Here is a 22,094-nt window from a genome sequence, read left to right as displayed (position 1 = left end):
TGAAGCACGCAACCTCCTGTGTTACTGCATTGATCATTTCAACATTTCAAGTGTCTACCTCGTCCTTTCTTATTAGGAGAATAATAAATAAAATCCAACAATAGCCCCACCTGCTGGCACTTTATGGCATTGCGACATGAATACAGAGGTCTAATGTAGTTCCAGATAATCAGTCCTGTCATGGTGGCACCATATTGAGGGAAGAAAAATACAAAAACAGAGAGGAAGGGAGAAGAGGAGAGGAGAGGCTCTGAGATGGATATAACTTTTAATGTGGAAGTCATTAAATCATGCCATCAAGTGATGAAAAGAGCAGGCAGTGAAATATGTGCAGACATGAGCATAGCTCAACAGAGACAGTGTGGTAATGCTTTTCCTTAGCCTTCCCTACAGAGAGGTAATGCAGACCAGTTGCTTCTGATGCTTCGCAGTATCCTGTCAATAAAACAAGCTGACATAGACTACACACCCACTCTATCCATTCTGTCCCACTCTACGGAGTCTTTCCCACTCCAACCAGTCTGTCCCACTCCAACCAGTCTGTCCCAGTCTGTCCCACTCCAACCAGTCTGTCCCACTCTGTCCCACTCCAACCAGTCTGTCCCACTCTACCCAGTCTGTCCCACTCCAACCATTCTGTCCCACTCTACCCAGTCTGTCCCACTCTGTCCCACTCCAACCAGTCTGTCCCATTCTGTCCCACTCTACCTAGTCTGTCCCACTCTGTCCCACTCCAACCAGTCTGTCCCAGTCTGTCCCACTCTACCTAGTCTGTCCCAGTCTTGTGCGGCATGCCATGCTAAGGCCTCTCTCTCTCTCTCTCTCCTTTCTCTGGTGAGCTGACAGGTCTGTGTGGCGCTGCGGGCATCGGGACTGACAGCTGTAGAGAACAGCACCTCTCAGCGAAGTGAAGCGCTGCCACAGCCCCCTGCTACTACCACACAGTGGAGGACGGTGGGAGAGGCAGGGCAGAGCCCATTGGGTACAGACTTCAATTCAATGTTGATTCCATGTGGAAACAACGTTGATTCAAACAGTGAGTGCCCAGCGGGGGGAGAGCTTTACCACGGTCACACACAGGGCACTGCCGTGTCACACACAGGGCACTGCCGTGTCACACACAGGGCACTGCCGTGTCACACACAGGGCACTGCCGTGTCACACACAAGGCCCTCACCCAATCCCTCCTCCTCTCCTCCTACCATCCACTCAGCATCTAGGCCATCCTCTTAGTCACTAACATATACCTTCCATTCTTCCCACACACGCACACAAGCAATCACGAGCACCCCTCGTATAACACTGGCTCAGAGTGTGCTTCCTGGGAATCTCAATTTCCTGCTCACTAAAGGTCCTAAAACAGGGGTGGAGTCTGTCTCCATAGTGATGACGTCAACCCGCCCTTCCCTGTCATGGTTAACCCCACGGTGAACTGATACATATCTGTAACACACAGGGAGTAGAGTGAGGAGAGACAGGGTGGCAGCCTGTAGCTCTTTTTCCCCATGGTTGAATAAAATCCCCGAATGGGCTGTGGCACTGTAATAACACACTTGATAATATTCTCACCAGGCCTCGAATTTCCCGGCGGCATCCCCCTTTTGTGGTGTAATGGCCCCTAAAAAATCCATGTCTTTTGCGGCCAAAGTGGCCGTTGTGCCCTTGGGCTGAATATAATAATTATAATTATAATTCCCTTCCTCTGGCTGCGTGCTCCGAAGCACCTCTCACTTGCATGGCTCTCTCAGATATCTCAATTCTTATTAGCCAATGCCCGTCACATGATCGGGTCCTTCTCACAGTCATCTCAGCTAAGAAGTTGGCTACAAGTGAAGACAGACACATCAGGCATGTTCCTCTTATTGAATTCCGAGGCTCACATTGAAGATGTTAGAAGAACTTGTCCTTTTGTGCCATAAATAAATATTCCAAACATTGTCTGGGACAGTTGTGGCATAGATCCCAAATTAATACAACCACTCGCATCAAAAAAAGTTTAAAAGCAATGAGGCTGATGCAACCGATCAGAACGTTTAGCTTAAAATGTTGATAAAATATTAGATTATTTCTTCACATTATAAGCGCAGCAATACGCACACGGCAGTAGGCTATAAGAGAGAATGCTCCAAAATGCAATTACCGGGAAAACACTGTTCTCAAAAGTTACCGCAAATGCAATTATTAATAATATAATGATTTATCATAAAGGTGCATCCTTATGGTGAAAATGATCTTCCCCAAACTTAAAACTCACGCGCCGCCTATGTATGCCAGTTAGGCTCTACACCCGTTGTAAAGCGGATTAATGTGCTTAATTTTAAGAAGTTATTTGGCCACTTCGGTTGTGATACAAACCTTATCAAAACATAGAGGCCTATGGGCTAGGCTACATGAGGTGTGCGGCTATGATTTGAAAAAGTTGCAAAAAGAAGCATGCGCTGTTTCTTGCCTTACTGCACACGCTGGGCATCAAGTGATAATACATCATTCACAAGTGAAAGGCTAATATTGTCACACATCAGACTATCATTAATTTAATGTTGTCTTTACATATACTAAATAATATATGTGTGAAATTAGTTTTGCTTTACAATGGACCATTATCATGCACCTGTCTCGGAACAGGGACAGGGGAAAACAAATACATGTCATCTATGCACTTAAATAGCGAATGGATGACGCTCTTCCCGTGGTTCATTTTCATGCCAGCCAGGTAGGCTATACTCCTGTTGTAAAGAGAAGCAATGTGCTTAATATTAGGAAAGTAGAGAAATAAATATAGTAGGCCTAGCCTATAGAAAGCTGATGGGATCCTCCTCTTTTTAGTAGAGGCCATCAAAACTCTTGTTTTCTCCCGCAATTGCATAGCGTATAGAAATGTTGTGCAACATGAGCTCATGGGCTCTCATGAAGTGTTTGATTAGATTTTCGATTACATATCCATTGATGTCAGAGTGATTAGAGGGACAATAGAGTGCTGAGTACCAGGCAGTTAGCTAGTTTGGTAGGCTACTAATGACCATCAGCAGCATCAGTGCTTGAAGAAGCCTAGTTAACGTGGAATTTGACTGCGGTCACGAGTTGTCACTGCTGGTGTGGCGGTAATATGGTCACCGTAACGGCCCCAGTGCTGTAAACCATAAGCTATAATTACCCTCAATTACTAATAATCTGCCTTATTGCTAATAAAGCAATACATCATCATGTTCCCTCAAAACACTGCTGAGCCAGAGTCAGAGAGAGAGAGAAATGGAGATGGATATATATATATATACAGTGGGGGAAAAAAGTATTTAGTCAGCCACCAATTGTGCAAGTTCTCCCACTTAAAAAGATGAGAGAGGCCTGTAATTTTCATCATAGGTACACGTCAACTATGACAGACAAAATTAGAAAAAAAAATCCAGAAAATCACATTGTAGGATTTTTTATGAATTTATTTGCAAATTATGGTGGAAAATAAGTATTTGGTCAATAACACAAGTTTCTCAATACTTTGTTATATACCCTTTGTTGGCAATGACACAGGTCAAACGTTTTCTGTAAGTCTTCACAAGGTTTTCACACACTGTTGCTGGTATTTTGGCCCATTCCTCCATGCAGATCTCCTCTAGAGCAGTGATGTTTTGGGGCTGTCGCTGGACAACACAGACTTTCAACTCCCTCCAAAGATTTTCTATGGGGTTGAGATCTGGAGACTGGCTAGGCCACTCCAGGACCTTGAAATGCTTCTTACGAAGCCACTCCTTCGTTGCCCGGGCGGTGTGTTTGGGATCATTGTCATGCTGAAAGACCCAGCCACGTTTCATCTTTAATGCCCTTGCTGATGGAAGGAGGTTTTCACTCAAAATCTCACAATACATGGCCCCATTCATTCTTTCCTTTACACGGATCAGTCGTATTGGTCCCTTTGCAGAAAAACAGCCCCAAAGCATGATGTTTCCACCCCCATGCTTCACAGTAGGTATGGTGTTCTTTGGATGCAACTCAGCATTCTTTGTCCTCCAAACACGACGAGTTGAGTTTTTACCAAAAAGTTCTATTTTGGTTTCATCTGACCATATGACATTCTCCCAATCCTCTTCTGGATCATCCAAATGCACTCTAGCAAACTTCAGACGGGCCTGGACATGTACTGGCTTAAGCAGGGGGACACGTCTTGCACTGCAGGATTTGAGTCCCTGGCGGCGTAGTGTGTTACTGATGGTAGGCTGTGTTGCTTTGGTCCCAGCTCTCTGCAGGTCATTCACTAGGTCCCACCGTGTGGTTCTGGGATTTTTGCTCACCGTTCTTGTGATCATTTTGACCCCACGGGGTGAGATCTTGCGTGGAGCCCCAGATCGAGGGAGATTATCAGTGGTCTTTTATGTCTTCCATTTCCTAATAATTGCTCCCACAGTTGATTTCTTCAAACCAAGCTGCTTACCGATTGCAGATTCAGTCTTCCCAGCCTGGTGCAGGTCTACAATTTTGTTTCTGGTGTCCTTTGACAGCTCTTTGGTCTTGGCCATAGTGGAGTTTGGAGTGTGACTGTTTGAGGATGTGGACAGGTGTATTTTATACTGATAACAAGTTCAAACAGGTGCCATTAACACAGGTAACGAGTGGAGGACAGAGGAGCCTCTTAAAGAAGAAGTTACAGGTCTGTGAGAGCCAGAAATCTTGCTTGTTTGTAGGTGACCAAATACTTATTTTCCACCATAATTTGCAAATAAATTCATAAAAAATCCTAAAATGTGATTTTCTGGATTTTTTTTCTCCAATTTGTCTGTCATAATTGATGTGTACCTATGATGAAAATTACAGGCCTCTCTCATCTTTTTAAGTGGGAGAACTTGCACAATTGGTGGCTGACTAAATACTTTTTTCCCCAACTATATATATATATATATATATATATATATATATACAGTACCAGTCAAAAGTTTGGACACACCTACTCATTCAAGGGTTTTTCTTTATTTTTACTATTTTTTACATTGTAGAATAATAGTGAAGACATCAAAACTATGAAATAACACACATGGAATCATGTAGTAACCAAAAAAGTGTTAAACAAATCAAAATATATTTTATATTTGAGAGTCTTCAAATAGCCACCCTTTGCCTTGATGACAGCTTTGCACACTCTTGGCATTCTCTCAACCAGCTTCTTGAGGTACTCACCTGGAATGCATTTCAATTAACAGGTGTGCCTTCTTAAAAGTTAATTTGTGGAATTTCTTTCCTTCTTAATGCGTTTGAGCCAATCAGTTGTGCATGTTTTCACTTAGTCATTATGGGGTATTGTGTGTAGATGGGTGAATAAAATAAATACATTTAATCAATGTTGAATTCAGGCTGTAACGCAACAAAATATGGAATACGTCAAGGGGTATGAATACTTTATGAAGGTACTTTATCTATCCAAAATCTCCAATCTTTTTGGCCCCATAACAAAGAACAAATAGTTCAAACATATACATGATCAATTAAAACTCTTGGAATCAACTATTAAAGACTACCAGAACCCACTGGATTATCCAATTACATTGAATGAACTACAGGACAAAATACAAACCTTTCAACCCAAAAAGGCCTGTGGTGTTGATGGTATCTTAAGTGAAGTGATGAAATATACAGACCACAAATTCCAATTGGGTATACTTAAACTCTTTAACATAATCCTCAGATCTGACATCTTCCCCAATACTTGGAACCAAGGACTGACCACCCCAATCCACAAAAGTGGAGACAAAGTCGATCCCAATAAATAGAGTGGGATATGCGTCAACAGCAACCTTTGGAAAAACCTCTGCATTATCATAAACAGCAGGCTCCTACGTTTCCTCAGTGAAAACAATGTCCTGAGCAAATGTCAAATTGCTGTTTTACCTAATTACCGTATGACAGACCATATATTCACCATGCACATCTTTATTGACAAACAAAAACAAAAGCAAAGTCTTCTCATGCTTTGTTGAGTTTTGACTCAATTTGAGGGCCTGCTATACAAATTGATGGAAAGCGTTGTTGGGGGGGAAAACATTATACAATCCAGATATTTATTTCCTTTAGGGCCAGAGGGTGAGACAGGGATGCAGTTTAAGCCCCAGCCTCTTCAACCTTTACATCAACGAATTGGTGAGGGCACTAGAACAGCCTCACCCTACCAGACCCTGAAGTCAAATGTTTACTGTTTGCAGATGATCTGGTGCTTTTCTCCCCAAGCAAGGAGGGCCTACAGCAGCACCTAGATCTTCTGAACAGATTCATTAAGACTTGGGCCCTGACAGTTAATCTCAGTAAGACAAAAATAATGGTGTTCCAAAAGAAAGGTCCAGTTGCCAGGACCACAATACAAATTCCACCTAGACACGGAGCACACAACAACCTATACCTACCTCGGCCTAAACATCAGCACCACAGGTAACTTCCACAAAGCTGTGTACGATTTGAGAGGCAAGAAGGGCCTTCTACAACATCAAAAGGAACATACAATTTGAAATCCCAATTAGAATCTGCCAAAAAATTATTTAATCAGATATAGAACTCATTGCCCTCTATGTTTGTGAGGTCTGGAGTCCGCTCACCAGCCAATAATTCACAAAACGGGACAAACATATAATTGAGCCTGCATACAGAATTCTGCAAAAATATCCTCCATGTACAATGTAAAACACCAAATAATGCATGCCAATCAGAATTAGGATGATACTCCGCTAATTATCAAAATCCAGAAAAGAGCAATTAAATTCTACAACCACCTAAAAGGAAGCTATTCTCAAACCTTCCATAACAAAGCCCTGACCTACAGAGAGATTAACCTGGAGAAAAGTCCCCCCAGCCTGCTGGTACGGGGACAAACAGACCCCACAGAGCCCCAGGACAGACAACAAAAAGATAATTACTTGACACATTGGAAAGAATTAACAAAAAAACAGAGCAAACTAGAATGCTATTTGGCCCTAAACAGAGAGTACACAGTGGCAGAATACCTGACCACTGTGACTGTCCCAAACTTAAGGAAAGCTTTGACTATGTACAGACTCAGTGAGCATAGCCTTGCTATTAAGAGAGGCCGCCGTAGGCAGACCTGGCTCTCAAGAGAAGACAGGCTATGTGCACACTGCCCACAAAATGAGGTGGAAACTGAGCTGCACTTCCTAACCTCCTGCCAAATGTATGACCATATTAGAGACACATATTTCCCTCAGATTACACAGACCCCCAAAGAATTTGAAAACAAATCCAATCTTCATAAACTCCCATATCGACTGGGTGAACTACCACAGTGTGCCATCACAGCAGCAAGATTTGTGACCTGTTGCCACAAGAAAAGGGCAACCAGTGAAGAACAAACACCATTGTAAATACAACCTATATTTTCCCTTTCATACTTCCAACTACTTGCACATTGTTACAACACTGTACATAGCCAATAATATAATATTTGAAATGTCAATATTAAATAAAAAAATGTGTGAGTGTAATGTTCACTGTTTGTTAATATAGGATTGTTTATTTCACTTTGTTTATTATCTATTTCACTTGCTTTGGCAATGTAAACATGTGTTTCCCATGCCAATAATGCTCTTAAATTAAATTGAATTGAGAGAGCGAGAGAGCGAGAGAGCGAGAGAGCGAGAGAGCGAGAGAGAGAGAGAGAGAGAGAGAGAGAGAGCGCGCTGTTGTTTCCTTCTCTTTCTCTCTCTCTCACACACACACACACACACACACACACACACACACACACACACACACACACACACACACACACACACACACACACACACAGTTGACGCTCCAAAACACCCTGAGATGCAGATAGACTAGTCTCCCCACTGCTGCCAAAATTTCAAGATCTTCTGTTTTCTTTCTCTGCTTTTCAGAGCAGAGTTAGCAGACCAGGTTAAACCCCATGTCTCTGTTTATCGGCCCAGTATATCCACACACACAAACACTTCCCTAATTGTTCTGTGTTTCTCTGTGGTCCAGACATGTAGTTGTTTTGAGGGTTTCCTGCTGTGCTGTCTGTTCTCACACCACATTTGTTTATCCATCTTCCCTGCTGTTCTCATACGGCTTCGACGGAATGGACACACACACACACACACACACACACACACACACACACACACACACACACACACACACACACACACACTCACTCACTCACACAGAGCTATGTCTTACTCTACTTGTGAGGTGAGGGTTAAGGTGGGGGTTAGGGTGAGGGTTAAGGTGAGGGTTAAGGTTAGGTATTAACTCTGAATGGTAAGGGTAAGGGTTAAGGTTTGGGATAGGCTTAAAACAAAATCTCTAAAACAATTTTCTATCACTGTTTCGAACATGGCACCAGAGGTAGATGCTGACGCCCATCCATCATCCCCATCCACAACCCCCTGGCAGGGGGTGAGATATAAGAGGGGGATGAGAGATAAGAGGAGGATGAGAGATAAGAGGGGGATGAGAGATAACAGGGGGATGAGAGATAAGAGGTGGATGAGAGATAACAGGGGGATGAGAGATAACAGGGGGATGAGAGATAACAGGGGGATGAGAGATAACAGGGGGATGAGAGATAACAGGGGGATGAGAGATAAGAGGAGGATGAGAGATAAGAGGGGGATGAGAGATAACAGGGGGATGAGAGATAAGAGGGGGATGAGAGATAACAGGGGGATGAGAGATAAGAGGGGGATGAGAGATAAGAGGGGGATGAGAGATAAGAGGAGGATGAGAGATAAGAGGGGGATGAGAGATAAGAGGGGGATGAGAGATAACAGGGGGATGAGAGATAACAGGGGGATGAGAGATAACAGGGGGATGAGAGATAAGAGGAGGATGAGAGATAAGAGGGGGATGAGAGATAAGAGGGGGATGAGAGATAAGAGGGGGATGAGAGATAACAGGGGGATGAGAGATAACAGGGGGATGAGAGATAAGAGCAGGTTGTGGTCAGGGCATGTTACACCATCACGCAGGTCCCTCTGCCTCCCCCCTGTCTCCCCCTGCCTCCCCTGTCCCCTCACCCCCTCATTCCATCTCTCCCCCAGCTAAAGGGTGAGAGTTATCCAGCAGGTCCCCCAGTCTCTCCTGTGGCTGGAGTTACCTACTGGGGAGATCTGTCCCCTCTTCTAGACACATCTATCTCTCTCTCCTGTTTAGATGCAGACAGGGAACAATGGGGTCAGTGACAGTGAAAAGATTTTCCTGTTGCATGCTTCTTTTTAATAATGAATGGTGTGTATGTGTGCGTGTTGTGTCTGTGTGTGCGGGTGATGAACCTCTTTAATGCGATGTAACACTCCTCATACAGGGAGTAATAAGGTTCTGCTACATGGGGCCTAGGGCCTACACAATATTACTAATCCACTCAGTGACTGTATCTGGCTCGCCCACACACACACACACACACACACACACACACACACAGAGTAGGCACGCAGATACAAGATCCAGACCCAAAGCTCAGCTGTAGGGGAGTCATAGATGTTGACAAATTGTCATTATGATAGGCGATCTGCTTTAAAGGGTCCTCCGGGTCAGATCAGGGGTCTCCAACACACCAGCACACCCAGACACAGTGGCCTGCAGGACCTCTGGTGTGTGTGTGTGTGTGTGTGTGTGTGTGTGTGTGTGTGTGTGTGTGTGTGTGTGTGTGTGTGTGCCATCCCTGAGTTATGTGTTTCATTTCTGTTTCCGTGTTAGATGTTCCGTGTGTGTATGTTTCTACCCTGTAGTCATGTTATGAGTGATGTCTGTGTTGCCAGGGCTGAACTGAGCTGAGCGAAAGAGAGAGAGAGCGAGCGAGCGAGCGAGCGAGCGAGCGAGAGAGAGAGAGAGAGAGAGAGAGAGAGAGAGAGAGAGAGAGAGAGAGAGAGAGAGAGAGAGAGAGAACAACAGCACGTAACCTTGCATTGTCTTGGCAGGCCTTTTGGCATCATGGCATCACTTTTTCTCCATCTCTCTCTCTCTCGCTCTCTCTACACCCCTGAAGTGCATGTTTAATCCCTAAGCTCTCATCATTAGAAGCTAGCATCACGCAAGCCTGCCTGTCTGCGTCGCATTCTCACACCCACTACAGAACTGACAAACACACACAGAGACACACACACGAAGCCGCCTGGCGGGGGGTTAAGCACAATGCTCGCGGCTTCAGGTCCTCTCTCTCTTCGTTTCCTCTAATGTAGCACTGAGGCGGACATGCAATGGCCGTGACACGTCTAGGAGAGGCCACCCCTGTGTGTGCCCTAGTTCTGTTTTCTTCAACTCTGTACCACCCAAAGCTCATCTGTCTCACCTTTCCCCTCCGTCTCTATACATGTCATGAATATGTGCAGCAATTAAGCATCTTAGAAAGCAGGTTCGTTACAATAAGTTGAATAGAAGTTATGATAAGTTGACGGAGAATAAGTTACAATTGCCTGACACACACACACACACACACACACACACACACACACACACACACACACACACACACACACACACACACACACACACACACACACACACACACACACACACACACACACACAGACACATACACATACACATACACATACACACACACACACACACACACACACACACACACACACACACACACACACACACACACATACGCTTACTCTTACCCCACCTGGAGACAGTACACTAAAATCTGCTCTTACATCTCGATATCACATCCTGTATAGTTTCAAGTTTTAATGTCCTGTGCAGAAGTACAGTGAAATGCCTGAGCTTGCAAGAAAGGCATTTCACTGTACTTGTGTGCGTGACATTAAAACTCTAAACTATACAGGATGTGATACTGAGATGTAAGAGTTTCAGCAGAAAGTGTGTGTGTGTCAGGCAAGTGTAACTTATTCCCAGTTAATTTATCATAACTCCTATTCAACTTATTGTAACGAACCTGCCTTCTAAGAGACTTAATTCCTCTGCATGTTCATCTTGGACCACAAAATCCTGCTTTTGACAGCATTGCTGAATTATGAATTATCTTCCCAAAACCTAAATCTATCAGCTACGTACCAGATAGCAGAGCTCAAATACACTAAGTGTACAAGAGATTAAGAACACCTGTTCTTTCCATGACATAGATTGACCAGGTGAATCCAGGTGAAAACTATGATCCCTTATTGATATCACTTGTTAAATCCACTTCAATCAGTGTAGATGAAGGGGAGGAGACAGGTTAAAGGAGGATTTTAAAGCCTTGAGACAATTGAGAAATGGATTGTGTATGTGTGCCATTAAGAGGGTGAATGGGCAAGACAAAATATTTAAGTGCCTTTGAACAGTGTATGGTAGTAGGTGCCAGGCACACTGGTTTGAGTGTGTCAAGAACTGCAAAGCGGCTGGGTTTTTCTCGCTCAACAGTTTCCCATGTGTATCAAGAATGATCCACCACCCAAAGGACATCCGGCCAACTTGACACAACTGTGGGAAGCATTGGAGTCAACATGGGGCCAGCATCCCTGTGGAATGCTTTCGACACCTTGTAGAGTCCATGTCCCGACGAATTGAGGCTGTTCTGAGGGCAAAAGGTGGGGGTGCAACTCAACATCAGGAAGGTGTTCTTAATGTTTTGTACACTCAGTAAATGGAAATGACGAACATTTCCACCTATTCTGGATGTTGAAATAAAAAAATAACGGTATTTATTACACTGTTTGACTATAGATAAAGAGCGTCCTCTGTTGGTATGTTTCATGTATTTTTGTTTTCGTCTTATTATTTTCTTTCAACATCCAGAACAGTAGGTGGAAATGTTCGTCATTTCCATTTACGATAGCCAAGCAGATCACCACTGAACAATACTACAGTGACAACTTCCGTTCTAATGACATCTAATTTCCGTGTTTGTGCTGACACGTCGTAAGCTTTTCCAAACCACTTCTGCTCATACGTGTAAGTCTTCTTTCGCTGTAGAGCAAGAGACGGGCCGGTCACTTACGAACCATGGCACCTAAAGGTAGCAGCAAACAGCAATCCGAGGAAGACCTACTCCTCCAGGACTTCAGCCGAAACCTGTCTGCAAAGTCCACCGCGCTTTTCTACGGCAATGCGCTAATTGTGTCCGCAATTCCCATTTGTAAGTAGCAAGACCAAACCGGTAACTGGTTAGCAGCTAATTGTATCATGGACGCATTACATTGAATGGACATTCTGCTACCGGTAGCTAGCCATATTTTTACCTAACATAGCTAACTAACGTGGCATAACAAGACTTGTATAGCTAAGTTTGCTAACTACCCTATGCCACCACTGGTTAATATATTACTGTAGCTACCTAGTTGGTATATGACAGGTAAAGTTATCTAGTTAGGTAGCTACTTGCTGAGATTGATAGTGGTTGTGTTGGGTGTTGTAGTTAGCTAGCTACGTTATCCCAGACTTTGATTAGCTAACGGGCACGTCATTGTAGGTAGCTAACGTTAGCTAGTCTATTCTGTTCACAGTGACACTACTATATAATACTAGCTATCATAAACAGAGTAGTTATTGGTCATGTGAACTGTTGTGACCCTCCGTGTTTGTGGTCTTCCCTTGTTGTGGTTCAGGGCTGTTCTGGAGGATCTGGCACATGGACCTGGTCCAGTCAGCGGTCCTGTATGCAGTCATGACCCTGGTCAGCACCTACCTGGTGGCCTTCGCCTACAAAAACGTCAAGTTCGTTCTCAAACACAAGTATGTTTGTTATACAAACATGAACACTCACTTAACTATGGCCTCTGTGTTCTGCAATGCTTGGAGGTATGGTGAGCATGGTATCAATCGGTAGTAGGTCGGTACCTAACTTCTAAATGGGCTTTGTCTCTTGACCACAGAGTTGCCCAGAAGCGAGAGGATGCCGTCTCCAAGGAGGTGACCAGGAAACTCTCTGAGGCTGACAACCGCAAGATGTCTCGCAAGGAGAAAGATGAGAGGTCAGTCCGCCAGCCAGTCTGTGATTGGACAGATAACATGTCAGTCACTCCTCTGAGGTTGTTACTGGAGGATGATAAGGTGCCTGATGAGCTCTTGGTTGCTCATATACAGACCTCACTAAGAGACAGTTCTTGTTCCCCAATCAATTTCATGTTGTCAAAGCTGTAGGGTTCTCACCCAAACAGCTAGCCTGGGTGCTAGTCTGTTTCTGGTCTCTTTAATATAGCCTGGGTACCAGTCTGTTTCTGGTCCCTTTAATATAGCCTGGGTGCCAGTCTGTTTCTGGTCTCTTTAATATAGCCTGGGTACCAGTCTATTTCTGGTCTCTTTAATATAGCCTGGGCACCAGTCTGTTTCTGGTCTCTTTAATATAGCCTGGGTAGCAGTCTGTTTCTGGTCTCTTTAATATAGCCTGGGTGCCAGTCTGTTTCTGGTCTCTTTAATATAGCCTGGGTAGCAGTCTGTTTCTGGTCTCTTTAATATAGCCTGGGTGCCAGTCTGTTTCTGGTCTCTTTAATATAGCCTGGGTACCAGTCTGTTTCTGGTCTCTTTAATATAGCCTGGGTACCAGTCTGTTTCTGGTCTCTTTAATATAGCCTGGGTACCAGTCTGTTTCTGGTCTCTTTAATATAGCCTGGGTACCAGTCTGTTTCTGGTCTCTTTAATATAGCCTGGGTGCCAGTCTGTTTCTGGTCTCTTTAATATAGCCTGGGTACCAGTCTGTTTCTAGTCTCTTTAATATAGCCTGGGTACCAGTCTGTTTCTGGTCTCTTGCCAACTCCTTATGGAATTTTTATGTAAAATGGCTTGACGATGGAGTAGGCAAAAGCACAAACAGATCTGGGACCAGTCTACCAAACAGCATGCACAAACACATGCACAAATGGTTGATGAACCCTTCCTTCCATATGTTAGGATCCTGTGAAAGGAGGAGGTAGCTGACTATGATTTGATAAACCGTTCTCCTCCCCATGTTAGGATCCTGTGGAAGAAGAATGAGGTAGCGGATTATGAGGCCACCACCTTCTCGATCTTCTATAACAACACTCTGTTCCTGGTCCTCGTCATCATCGCCTCCTTCTTCCTGCTCAAGAACTTCAACCCCACAGTGTATCCTTTTAAGCACATTAATCATCAATTTAACTAGACAGGTAAAGTTCCAGTAGAAACTATGGGTGCTTACTAAAGCTGAAAATAGATGGATGATCCTTTACTAATAATGATAGTTATTTTAATAATAATGATTGTTGAGGCTAGACTAACATCCTGGCATTCGCATTGTCCTGTTGCGATATAGTACTTGCAGAGGAAAGTTCTTTGCTTATTCATTGGCTGTAGTCTGTGGACTAGCCAATCACCGGTTGGTTGAAATTCAGATTGCATCCTGTATTGAAGCTCCAGGTTGCCACTGCTGCATTCTATTTACAATTCTGGATTGCTGTTTACCTCTGGCTGAATAATGTCTGAGAAGTGGGTGGATGGGGTTGAGTGGAGGATGCTTAATGCTGAAATCTGTGTGTGTAGGAGATTCTTAATGCTCACCCATATACGATAAGTATGTAGCTAAGCCTCGAGCATTATTCCCTCTCGCTACTTGCCTGCCATTTCCTCCCAATAAATGTGTATGCTCTACAGATATGTTTTGTCCTTAACCCATTGTTCCCCCAGTAACTACATCCTGTCCATCAGTGCCTCATCTGGTCTCATCGCCCTACTGTCCACTGGATCCAAGTAAAGGAGGAAAGAAAGAAAGAATCTGAGAAGAGGAGGGAATGGGGTTGGGGTCAGGGGTCAGGGAGGGCTGGTGTGAAGCTGGGGGATAGGGAGGATAATAAAATAATTCACATTTCAGCTGTAAGTCTTCATGAAATTCAGGATGTCACTCCAGGTCTGTCCTTCGCCTTTTGTACTAATTCATTAAAGTGGCCAGATCAAGAACCACTGTGTGTGTGTGTGTGTGTGTGTGTCAACCAGCAAATAATCAGAATTGATTTACATTTCCAAGAATGAAACACCAATCGACTTCATCTGCATTATGCATTTATTAATGAAGTCGTATTAATTTATACACGGAACAAAAATATGAACTCAACATGTAAAGTGTTGGTTTCGTGAGCTGAAATAAAAGATCCCAGAAATGTTCCATATGCACAAAAAGCTTATTTCTCTCAAATGTTGTGCACAAATTTGTTTACATCCCTGATAGTGAGCATTTCTCCTTTGCCAAGATAATTCATCCACCTGACAGGTGTGGCATATTAAGAAGCTGATTAAACAGCATGATCATTACACAGGTGCACCTTGTGCTGGGGACAATAAAAGGCCACTCTAAAATGTGCAGTTTCGTCACACAACACAATGCCACAGATGTCTAAAGTGTTGAGGGAGCGCACCATTGGCATGCTGACTGCAGGAATGTCCACCAGAGCTGTTGCCAGAGAATTGAATGTTAATTCCTCCATCATTTTAGAGAATTTGGCAGTACATCCAACCGGCCTCACAACCGCAGAACACGTGTATGGCGTGATGTGGGTGAGTGGTTTGTTGATGTCAACTTTGTGAACAGAGTGCCCCATGGTAGCGGTGGGGTTATGGTATGGGCAGGCATAAGATGCATACAAAGAACACAATTGCATTTTATCGATGGCAATTTGAATGCACAGAGATACCGTAATGAGATCCTGAGGCCCATTGTCGTGCCATTCATCCACCGCCATCACCTCATGTTTCAGCATGATAATGCACGGCCCCATGTCACAAGGATCTGTACACAATTCCCTGAAGCTGAAAATTCCCCAGTTCTTCTATGGCCTGCATACTCACCAGATATGTCACCCATTGAGCATGTTTTGGATGCTCTGAATCGATGCCTGCGACATCTTGTTCCAGTTCCCGCCAATCTCCAGCAACTTCGCACAGCTATTGAAGAGTAGTGGGACAAAATTCCACAGGCCACAATCAACAGCCTGATCAACTCTATGCGAAGGAGATGTGTTGCGCTGCATGAGGCAAATGTAATCACACCAGAGACTACTGGCTGGTTTTCTAATGCAACCCCCTATTTTTTTTTTTTTTTAAGGTATCTGTGACAAACAGATGCATATCTATATTACCAGTCATATGAAATCCATAGATTAGTGTCTAATTTATTTATTTCAATTGACTGATTTCCTTATGAACTGTAACTCAGTCAAATCTGAAATTGTTGCGTTTATATTTTTGTTCCGTATGTAAGCAATTTACAGGGAGGTCACTGTTCTCATGACAGGATAGGAAATAAATTAGTGAACTGGATAGATGGATGGACACCGATGTTTAAGTAATATAGTCAGGGTTTCCCAAATTCGGTCCTGGGCCACCCGGGTGCACGTTTTGTTTTTTACCCTAGCATTACACAGCTGATTCAAATAATCAAAGCTTGATAATGAGTTGGTTATTTGAATCAGCTGTGTAGTGCTAGGGCAAATACCAAAACGGGCCCCCGGACCGAGTTTGGGAAACCCTGATATAGTTGGTAAATCCTCTCTCCTGATAACTTTAGAAAACAACACTTTTTATAACGGTCTGATATCTTTAAATACAGTAGTTTACATGGTCAGCCTGGTCTAAATGGGTAAACCCCATGAGGGAAGCAGGACTTGGATCTGGACCAAACAGACATGGATGTATTGTGCTGCTGAGAGAGGAGAAACAGTGGAACACTATTTACACAATACTTAAGAGGTTATTTATAGAATACTTAGAGTTTATTTATAGAATACTTAGAGGTTATTTATAGAATACTTAGAGGTTATTTATAGAATACTTTAGAGGTTATTTATAGAATACTTAGAGGTTATTTATAGAATACTTAGAGGTTATTTATAGAATACTTTAGAGGTTATTTATAGAATACTTAGAGGTTATTTATAGAATACTTAGAGGTTATTTATAGAATACTTAGAGGTTATTTATAGAATACTTAGAGGTTATTTATAGAATACTTTAGAGGTTATTTATAGAATACTTTAGTTTCATCTGCAACAAAGGGGGCTTGAGGTCTGTTCTGCATATGTTACAAGGTTTGCCCCATAAAGTTTAATATATACACCCCTGAAAGACAGAAAATATTCTAACACACAGAAGAAACGTATTTTCACATACTATTATAGAATAGTATTTTTCAAAAATACTTCACCTATCTTTCGCATGCTCAAACAAGCAACGCTAGCAGTTAACATTGGTCTGGTGGGAGGTCGCGTCACAGGGTGGAGGAGGAGAGGCAGGATTCTCCTCTATGGATGCAGACAGACACTCTACAGCTACAGTACAGGAGGCCACCTACTCACTCAGGTGTCTCACTGGGAGAATCTCAATTGTATTTCCTTTGGACTCCTCGCATCCTCTCTCCTCGCCTCCTTCTCAAAACCCATTGGATGAGAAAGCCAGAGGTCCCCGCCCCTCTGACCTTCTCCTCCAATGGGTTTTGAGAAGGTGGTGAGGAGAGAGGACATGAGGAATATGCAATTGAGATTCTCCCAAGGAAATGCAATTGAGATTCTCCAGCGCTCTCTCTAAGAATCTATTGAAGATATTAGATAGCAGTTCCTCGTATGACCAGAGGGGGACGACAACATGCACATTCTTCCCCTCACAGACAGAACAAATGCCTGTCACTGAAACTCAATGTCCCAGTGTGCTCTGCTTCACAAGGTCAAACAGTGGTCAAATACAGTAGACTGGTTGGAGAGAAGAGTTTGTTTTCAAAATGCACTGTGAAAGAAGCTTACGGTATATTCTAAGTATTAACCCCTTTCTGTGTTGTTTTGTAAAATGTGCTTTTGAAGAGAACGTCCAGGCACACCAGAGAGGGGAAGCATGCAGTCAGAAAACCTACTGATACTGGGTTAGGCTGAACTGAGCTTGGTTACACTGGGCTAAGAAGGCTTGGGCTGGGCTGAGCTGAGCAGGCCTGAACTGGGCTGGATTAGACTGAGCTGAACCCCGTGGAGGTTGGTGGAACTGGATCCACAGTGGTTGTCCAGTAGTGGTTCTGCTTCCTCCTGGGTGTCTAGGAACGGTACTCCTTCTTACTGTACGGCTTGTTCTCCAGTATGTGATCGATGTCCGACACCACATGAGACGTCATTTTTGGAAGGAACTGTGGAAAATAGCAGAATTTGTGTGAGTGTACGTGTGTGTGTGTGTGTGTGTACATGTTTTCCTTCATTATCAGGACCACAATGTCCTGACAAGTCACCAGGAAAACAAGACATTTTCTGAAAAGTTAGGACTTTTTTCATGTCCTGAATTTGTTAAAATGCTATTTTAGACATAAGGGTTAGGTTTAGGGTTAGAAGTTAGGGTGAGATTTAGGGTTAGGTTTAGGAGTTAGGGAAAATAGGATTTTGAATGGGAATACATTTTTACTCCTCAAAAATGTGTGTGTGTGTGTGTGTGTGTGTGTGTGTCTGTGTGTGTGTTTACCTGTATGGCACCCAGGTTCTCTGTTAGCTGCTCTGGACTGGAGGATCCCAGGAGGACTGAGCTCACCCCCTCGTTCCTCAAACACCAGGCTAGGGAAGGAGAAAGGACAGAAGAGAGGACAGGAGAGAGGGAAGTAGAGAGGGAAGGAGAGAGGACAGGAGAGAGGGAAGGAGAGAGGAGAGAGGGAAGGAGAGAGGACAGGAGAGAGGGAAGGAAAGAGGACAGGAGAGAAGGAAGGAGAGAGGACAGGAGAGAGGACAGGAGAGAGGGAAGGAAAGAGGACAGGAGAGAGGGAAGGAGAGAGGACATGAGAGAGGACAGGAGAAAGGGAAGGAGAGAGGACAGGAGAGAGGGAAGGAGAGAGGACAGGAGAGAGGACAGGAGAGAGGGAAGGAGAGAGGACAGGAGAGAGGGAAGGAGAGAGCGGGGGACAGTTATGGGTTGTTTAATCTAGTGTGACATTAATGGAATTCCTCATATAAATGTGAATGTACTGCTGGCATCCACTTGGTGGTGATCTAGCATCATTAATACTAAAGTCCTGAAACAAAGTAGTGTTTGTACGTGTGTCTGCCCATGCTCCCACTCTCACCCACTGCCAGCTGAGGGAGAGTACAGCCCAGCTTCTCAGCGATGTGTCCCAGCTCCTTCAGCTTAGCCTGCTGTTTCCTCCCGTCCTCACTCACGATCTTCTCCTTTAACCACTGGTACGACTGCAGAGAGAGGGAGGGAGAGAGAGAGAGAGGGGGAAAGAGAGGAGAGAGAAAGAGAGAGAGAGAGAGAGAATGAGAGGGGATATAAAATGTGAGGAAGGAGAGAGGGAGGAGAGGATAGAGGAAGAAGATCTCCACCGTATTGCCTTCCCCTATCCAGTCCCAGTGGATAGATCAGTGGATGGCAGTGGATCAGCCAGGTTGCTCAAGATCCAAGGCGAAATTCAACAGCCGTCCAGGTACCCAGGATGTCGAGAGATGACTTAATGGGCATAAGCAGATGGGCGTAAGCCGCAAGCTCCGGCTAGGCACTCGTTTTACATTTTTGTTTTTAACCCTATCCCAAACCTTAACCCTTACCTTAACCATTTGTAGTTAATGCCTAAACTTAACCTGAAAAATTGAACGTTAATGGAGAAATGTCGGATTCTTCAGTGAGACTGTAAGAGGTTGTTGAGTGGATACAGGTCTTACCTTCATGGATGCCCTGGAGGTTTCTGGGATGCCGTTCTGGTACTTCCCCGTGATGATGCCACAGGCCAGCGGAGACCACGTCATCGCCCCAACACCTGTCACCATGGAGACCAGAGGGAATATGGGAACAGAGAGGGAGGGAAGTGAGTGACAGATAACTGTGAGATCTTTAGCACTGTCAATCTGACAGACACCAAACAGATGCTCTGAGGACATCATGAAATCCCCAGACTAAACCCCATCAGATGTTAGGGAAGTGGAGTGTTCTCAGGAGGACGTTATCATATAATAATATAATATGGCATTTAGCAGACACTTTTATCCAAAGCGACTTACAGTCATGCGTGCATACATTTTTACGTATGGGTGTTCCCGGAGATCGAACCCACTACCCTGGCGTTACAAGCGCCATGCTCTACCAATTGAGCTACAGAGGACCACGTCATATCAGTTTATTACAATAACCGTCATTCATATAAGTATTGATTATGGAAGTATCCACTGATTAGAACCCCATAACAGATGGGAGGATGGTTGTGTGAACCTCCAGCATATGTGAGGGAGGGGGCGTGGCCAGTCTGGATGATGGTGACACCTGCCTATCTTGTGGTAGAGCTCTGGCAGCTGGACCTCCACCTTCTCCCTCTGGAAGACATGGTACTCAGCCTGCTCACACACCGGAGGGATCAGGTTAAACTGTCTGGCAACAGAGTACGCCTCCTAGAGAGAGAGAGAGAAAGAGACAGAGACAGAGAGACAGAGAGAGAGAGAGAGAGACAGAGAGAGAGAGAGAGCGAGAGAGAGAGAGAGAGAGAGAGAGAGAGAGAGAGAGAGAGAGAGAGAGCGAGAGCGAGAGCGAGAGAGAGAGAGAGAGAGAGCGAGAGCGAGAGCGAGCGAGAGAGAGAGAGAGAGAGATGTGCGTTTGCAAAGAGAAATGCCAACGAATTTGGCGTGACAGCACTCCGGTTACAAATTACAGGGCTGGTTTGCCTCTCGGCTCTGTTCCCCTGCCACGCGCCACGGGAAACCCTGTGTATACCCCTGCATTATAGATGTCGTCTAAATTACAGTGCTTTCATATGAGTTGCCACACTACTAAACTATCTCCACAAATCCACCCTAATCACGATCAACACAACGTCATGTGTTTAACACAGGCTGAGGGAGAAGGAGAGGGAAAGGAGGAGAGGTTGTTTACTATAGAAAAGCCTGGGGATGCTTTTGCAATCAGTCATTATCAGGCTTCTTTCAGGAAATGTAGTTACCCACCACCTCTCCTATCCTCCCCCTTCTCCTCCAAATCACCCAGGACATAAAAAGGGCCACAGAGAGAAAGCCTGTTCCCCCCGGTCTCCCCCCTGTCTCCCCCCAGTCTCCCCCCTGTTCCCCCCAATCTCCCCCCAGCCTGTTCCCCCCTTTCTCCCCCCAGTCTCCCCCAGCCTGTTCCCCCCAGTTTCCCCCCAGCCTGTTCCCCCAGTCTCCCCCCTCTCTCACCACACAAACAAGAGGCTCTGAGTGTCTCTCTGATACTCTCTATGGCTCTGAGTGTCTCTCTATGGCTCTGAGTGTCTCTCTGATACTCTCTCTATGGTTCTGAGTGTCTCTCTGATTCTCTCTCTATGGCTCTGAGTGTCTCTCTGATACTCTCTCTATGGCTCTGAGTGTCTCTCTATGGCTCTGAGTGTCTCTCTGATACTCTCTCTATGGTTCTGAGTGTCTCTCTGATTCTCTCTCTATGGCTCTGAGTGTCTCTCTGATACTCTCTCTATGGCTCTGAGTGTCTCTCTGAGTGTCTCTCTGAGTGTCTCTCTGATTCTCTCTCTATGGCTCTGAGTGTCTCTCTGATACTCTCTCTATGGCTCTGAGTGTCTCTCTATGGCTCTGAGTGTCTCTCTGATACTCTCTCTATGGTTCTGAGTGTCTCTCTGATTCTCTCTCTATGGCTCTGAGTGTCTCTCTGATACTCTCTCTATGGCTCTGAGTGTCTCTCTGAGTGTCTCTCTGAGTGTCTCTCTGATTCTCTCTCTATGGTTCTGAGTGTCTCTCTGATTCTCTCTCTATGGCTCTGAGTGTCTCTCTGATACTCTCTCTATGGCTCTGAGTGTCTCTCTGAGTGTCTCTCTGAGTGTCTCTCTGATTCTCTCTCTATGGCTCTGAGTGTCTCTCTGAGTGTCTCTCTGATTCTCTCTCTATGGTTCTGAGTGTCTCTCTGATTCTCTCTCTATGGCTCTGAGTGTCTCTCTGAGTGTCTCTCTGAGGCTCTGAGGATCTTTAGACCTCCACTGATGATTGACTGCCTTTGAGGGCTCACAGACTTGCTGTGTGTAATGAGAGTTTTTGAGTGAAGGTTGTGTGACGATTGTTGAGAGGTTTTGTCACATCGGTTTTCAGGTCAGGGGTTAGGGGGTTAAAGGTCATAGGGTTAACTCACCATGATCTCCATGGCTGTCCATCGAGACGTCCCCCAGTACATGGACATCCCCTGGTTGATCACATACGTCATAGCTCTCACAATCTCTGAGG

The 22,094-nt window shown here is 44.6% G+C and overlaps 2 protein-coding genes across 2 annotated transcripts; one reads left to right on the top strand and one right to left on the bottom strand.

Moving 5' to 3' along the window:
* Nucleotides 1-11,832: 11,832 nt before the first annotated feature.
* On the top strand, nt 11,833-15,061 carry LOC311119599 (translocon-associated protein subunit gamma). The gene is made up of 5 exons (XM_084194271.1): nt 11,833-12,082; nt 12,552-12,678; nt 12,819-12,917; nt 13,897-14,028; nt 14,587-15,061. Exons 1-5 carry the CDS (start codon nt 11,950-11,952, stop codon nt 14,651-14,653), a joined length of 558 nt encoding a protein of 185 aa, XP_084050397.1. The 5' UTR covers nt 11,833-11,949; the 3' UTR covers nt 14,654-15,061.
* A 2,405-nt stretch (nt 15,062-17,466) lies between these two features.
* On the bottom strand, nt 17,467-22,083 carry LOC311119598 (voltage-gated potassium channel subunit beta-1-like). Its single transcript, XM_084194270.1, has 6 exons — nt 22,003-22,083; nt 20,171-20,291; nt 19,572-19,666; nt 18,977-19,097; nt 18,385-18,473; nt 17,467-18,058 (listed from the first exon to the last, which is right to left on the bottom strand). Exons 1-6 carry the CDS (start codon nt 22,072-22,074, stop codon nt 17,969-17,971), a joined length of 588 nt encoding a protein of 195 aa, XP_084050396.1. The 5' UTR covers nt 22,075-22,083; the 3' UTR covers nt 17,467-17,968.
* Nucleotides 22,084-22,094: the final 11 nt, after the last annotated feature.

The sequence above is a fragment of the Coregonus lavaretus genome, assembly GCF_964263955.1.
Source record: "Coregonus lavaretus genome assembly, contig: HAP1_SCAFFOLD_8234, whole genome shotgun sequence".
In the NCBI taxonomy this organism is placed as follows: Eukaryota; Metazoa; Chordata; class Actinopteri; order Salmoniformes; family Salmonidae; genus Coregonus; species Coregonus lavaretus.
This window is presented reverse-complemented; position numbering and strand designations above follow the sequence as displayed.

What these genes read in the sequence shown, in the direction of transcription:
- LOC311119599 (XM_084194271.1), top strand. Translation starts at nt 11,950, where the DNA reads ATGGCACCTAAAGGTAGCAGCAAACAGCAATCCGAGGAAGACCTACTC. An exon ending in TGTGTCCGCAATTCCCATTT is followed by an intron (nt 12,083 to 12,551) that starts GTAAGTAGCAAG and finishes GTTGTGGTTCAG; the next exon opens with GGCTGTTCTGGAGGATCTGG. An exon ending in CGCAAGGAGAAAGATGAGAG is followed by an intron (nt 12,918 to 13,896) that starts GTCAGTCCGCCA and finishes TCCCCATGTTAG; the next exon opens with GATCCTGTGGAAGAAGAATG.
- LOC311119598 (XM_084194270.1), bottom strand. Translation starts at nt 22,074, where the DNA reads ATGACGTATGTGATCAACCAGGGGATGTCCATGTACTGGGGGACGTCT. An exon ending in CCTCCAGGGCATCCATGAAG is followed by an intron (nt 19,098 to 19,571) that starts GTAAGACCTGTA and finishes CTCTCTCTGCAG; the next exon opens with TCGTACCAGTGGTTAAAGGA. An exon ending in AGAACCTGGGTGCCATACAG is followed by an intron (nt 18,059 to 18,384) that starts GTAAACACACAC and finishes TATTTTCCACAG; the next exon opens with TTCCTTCCAAAAATGACGTC.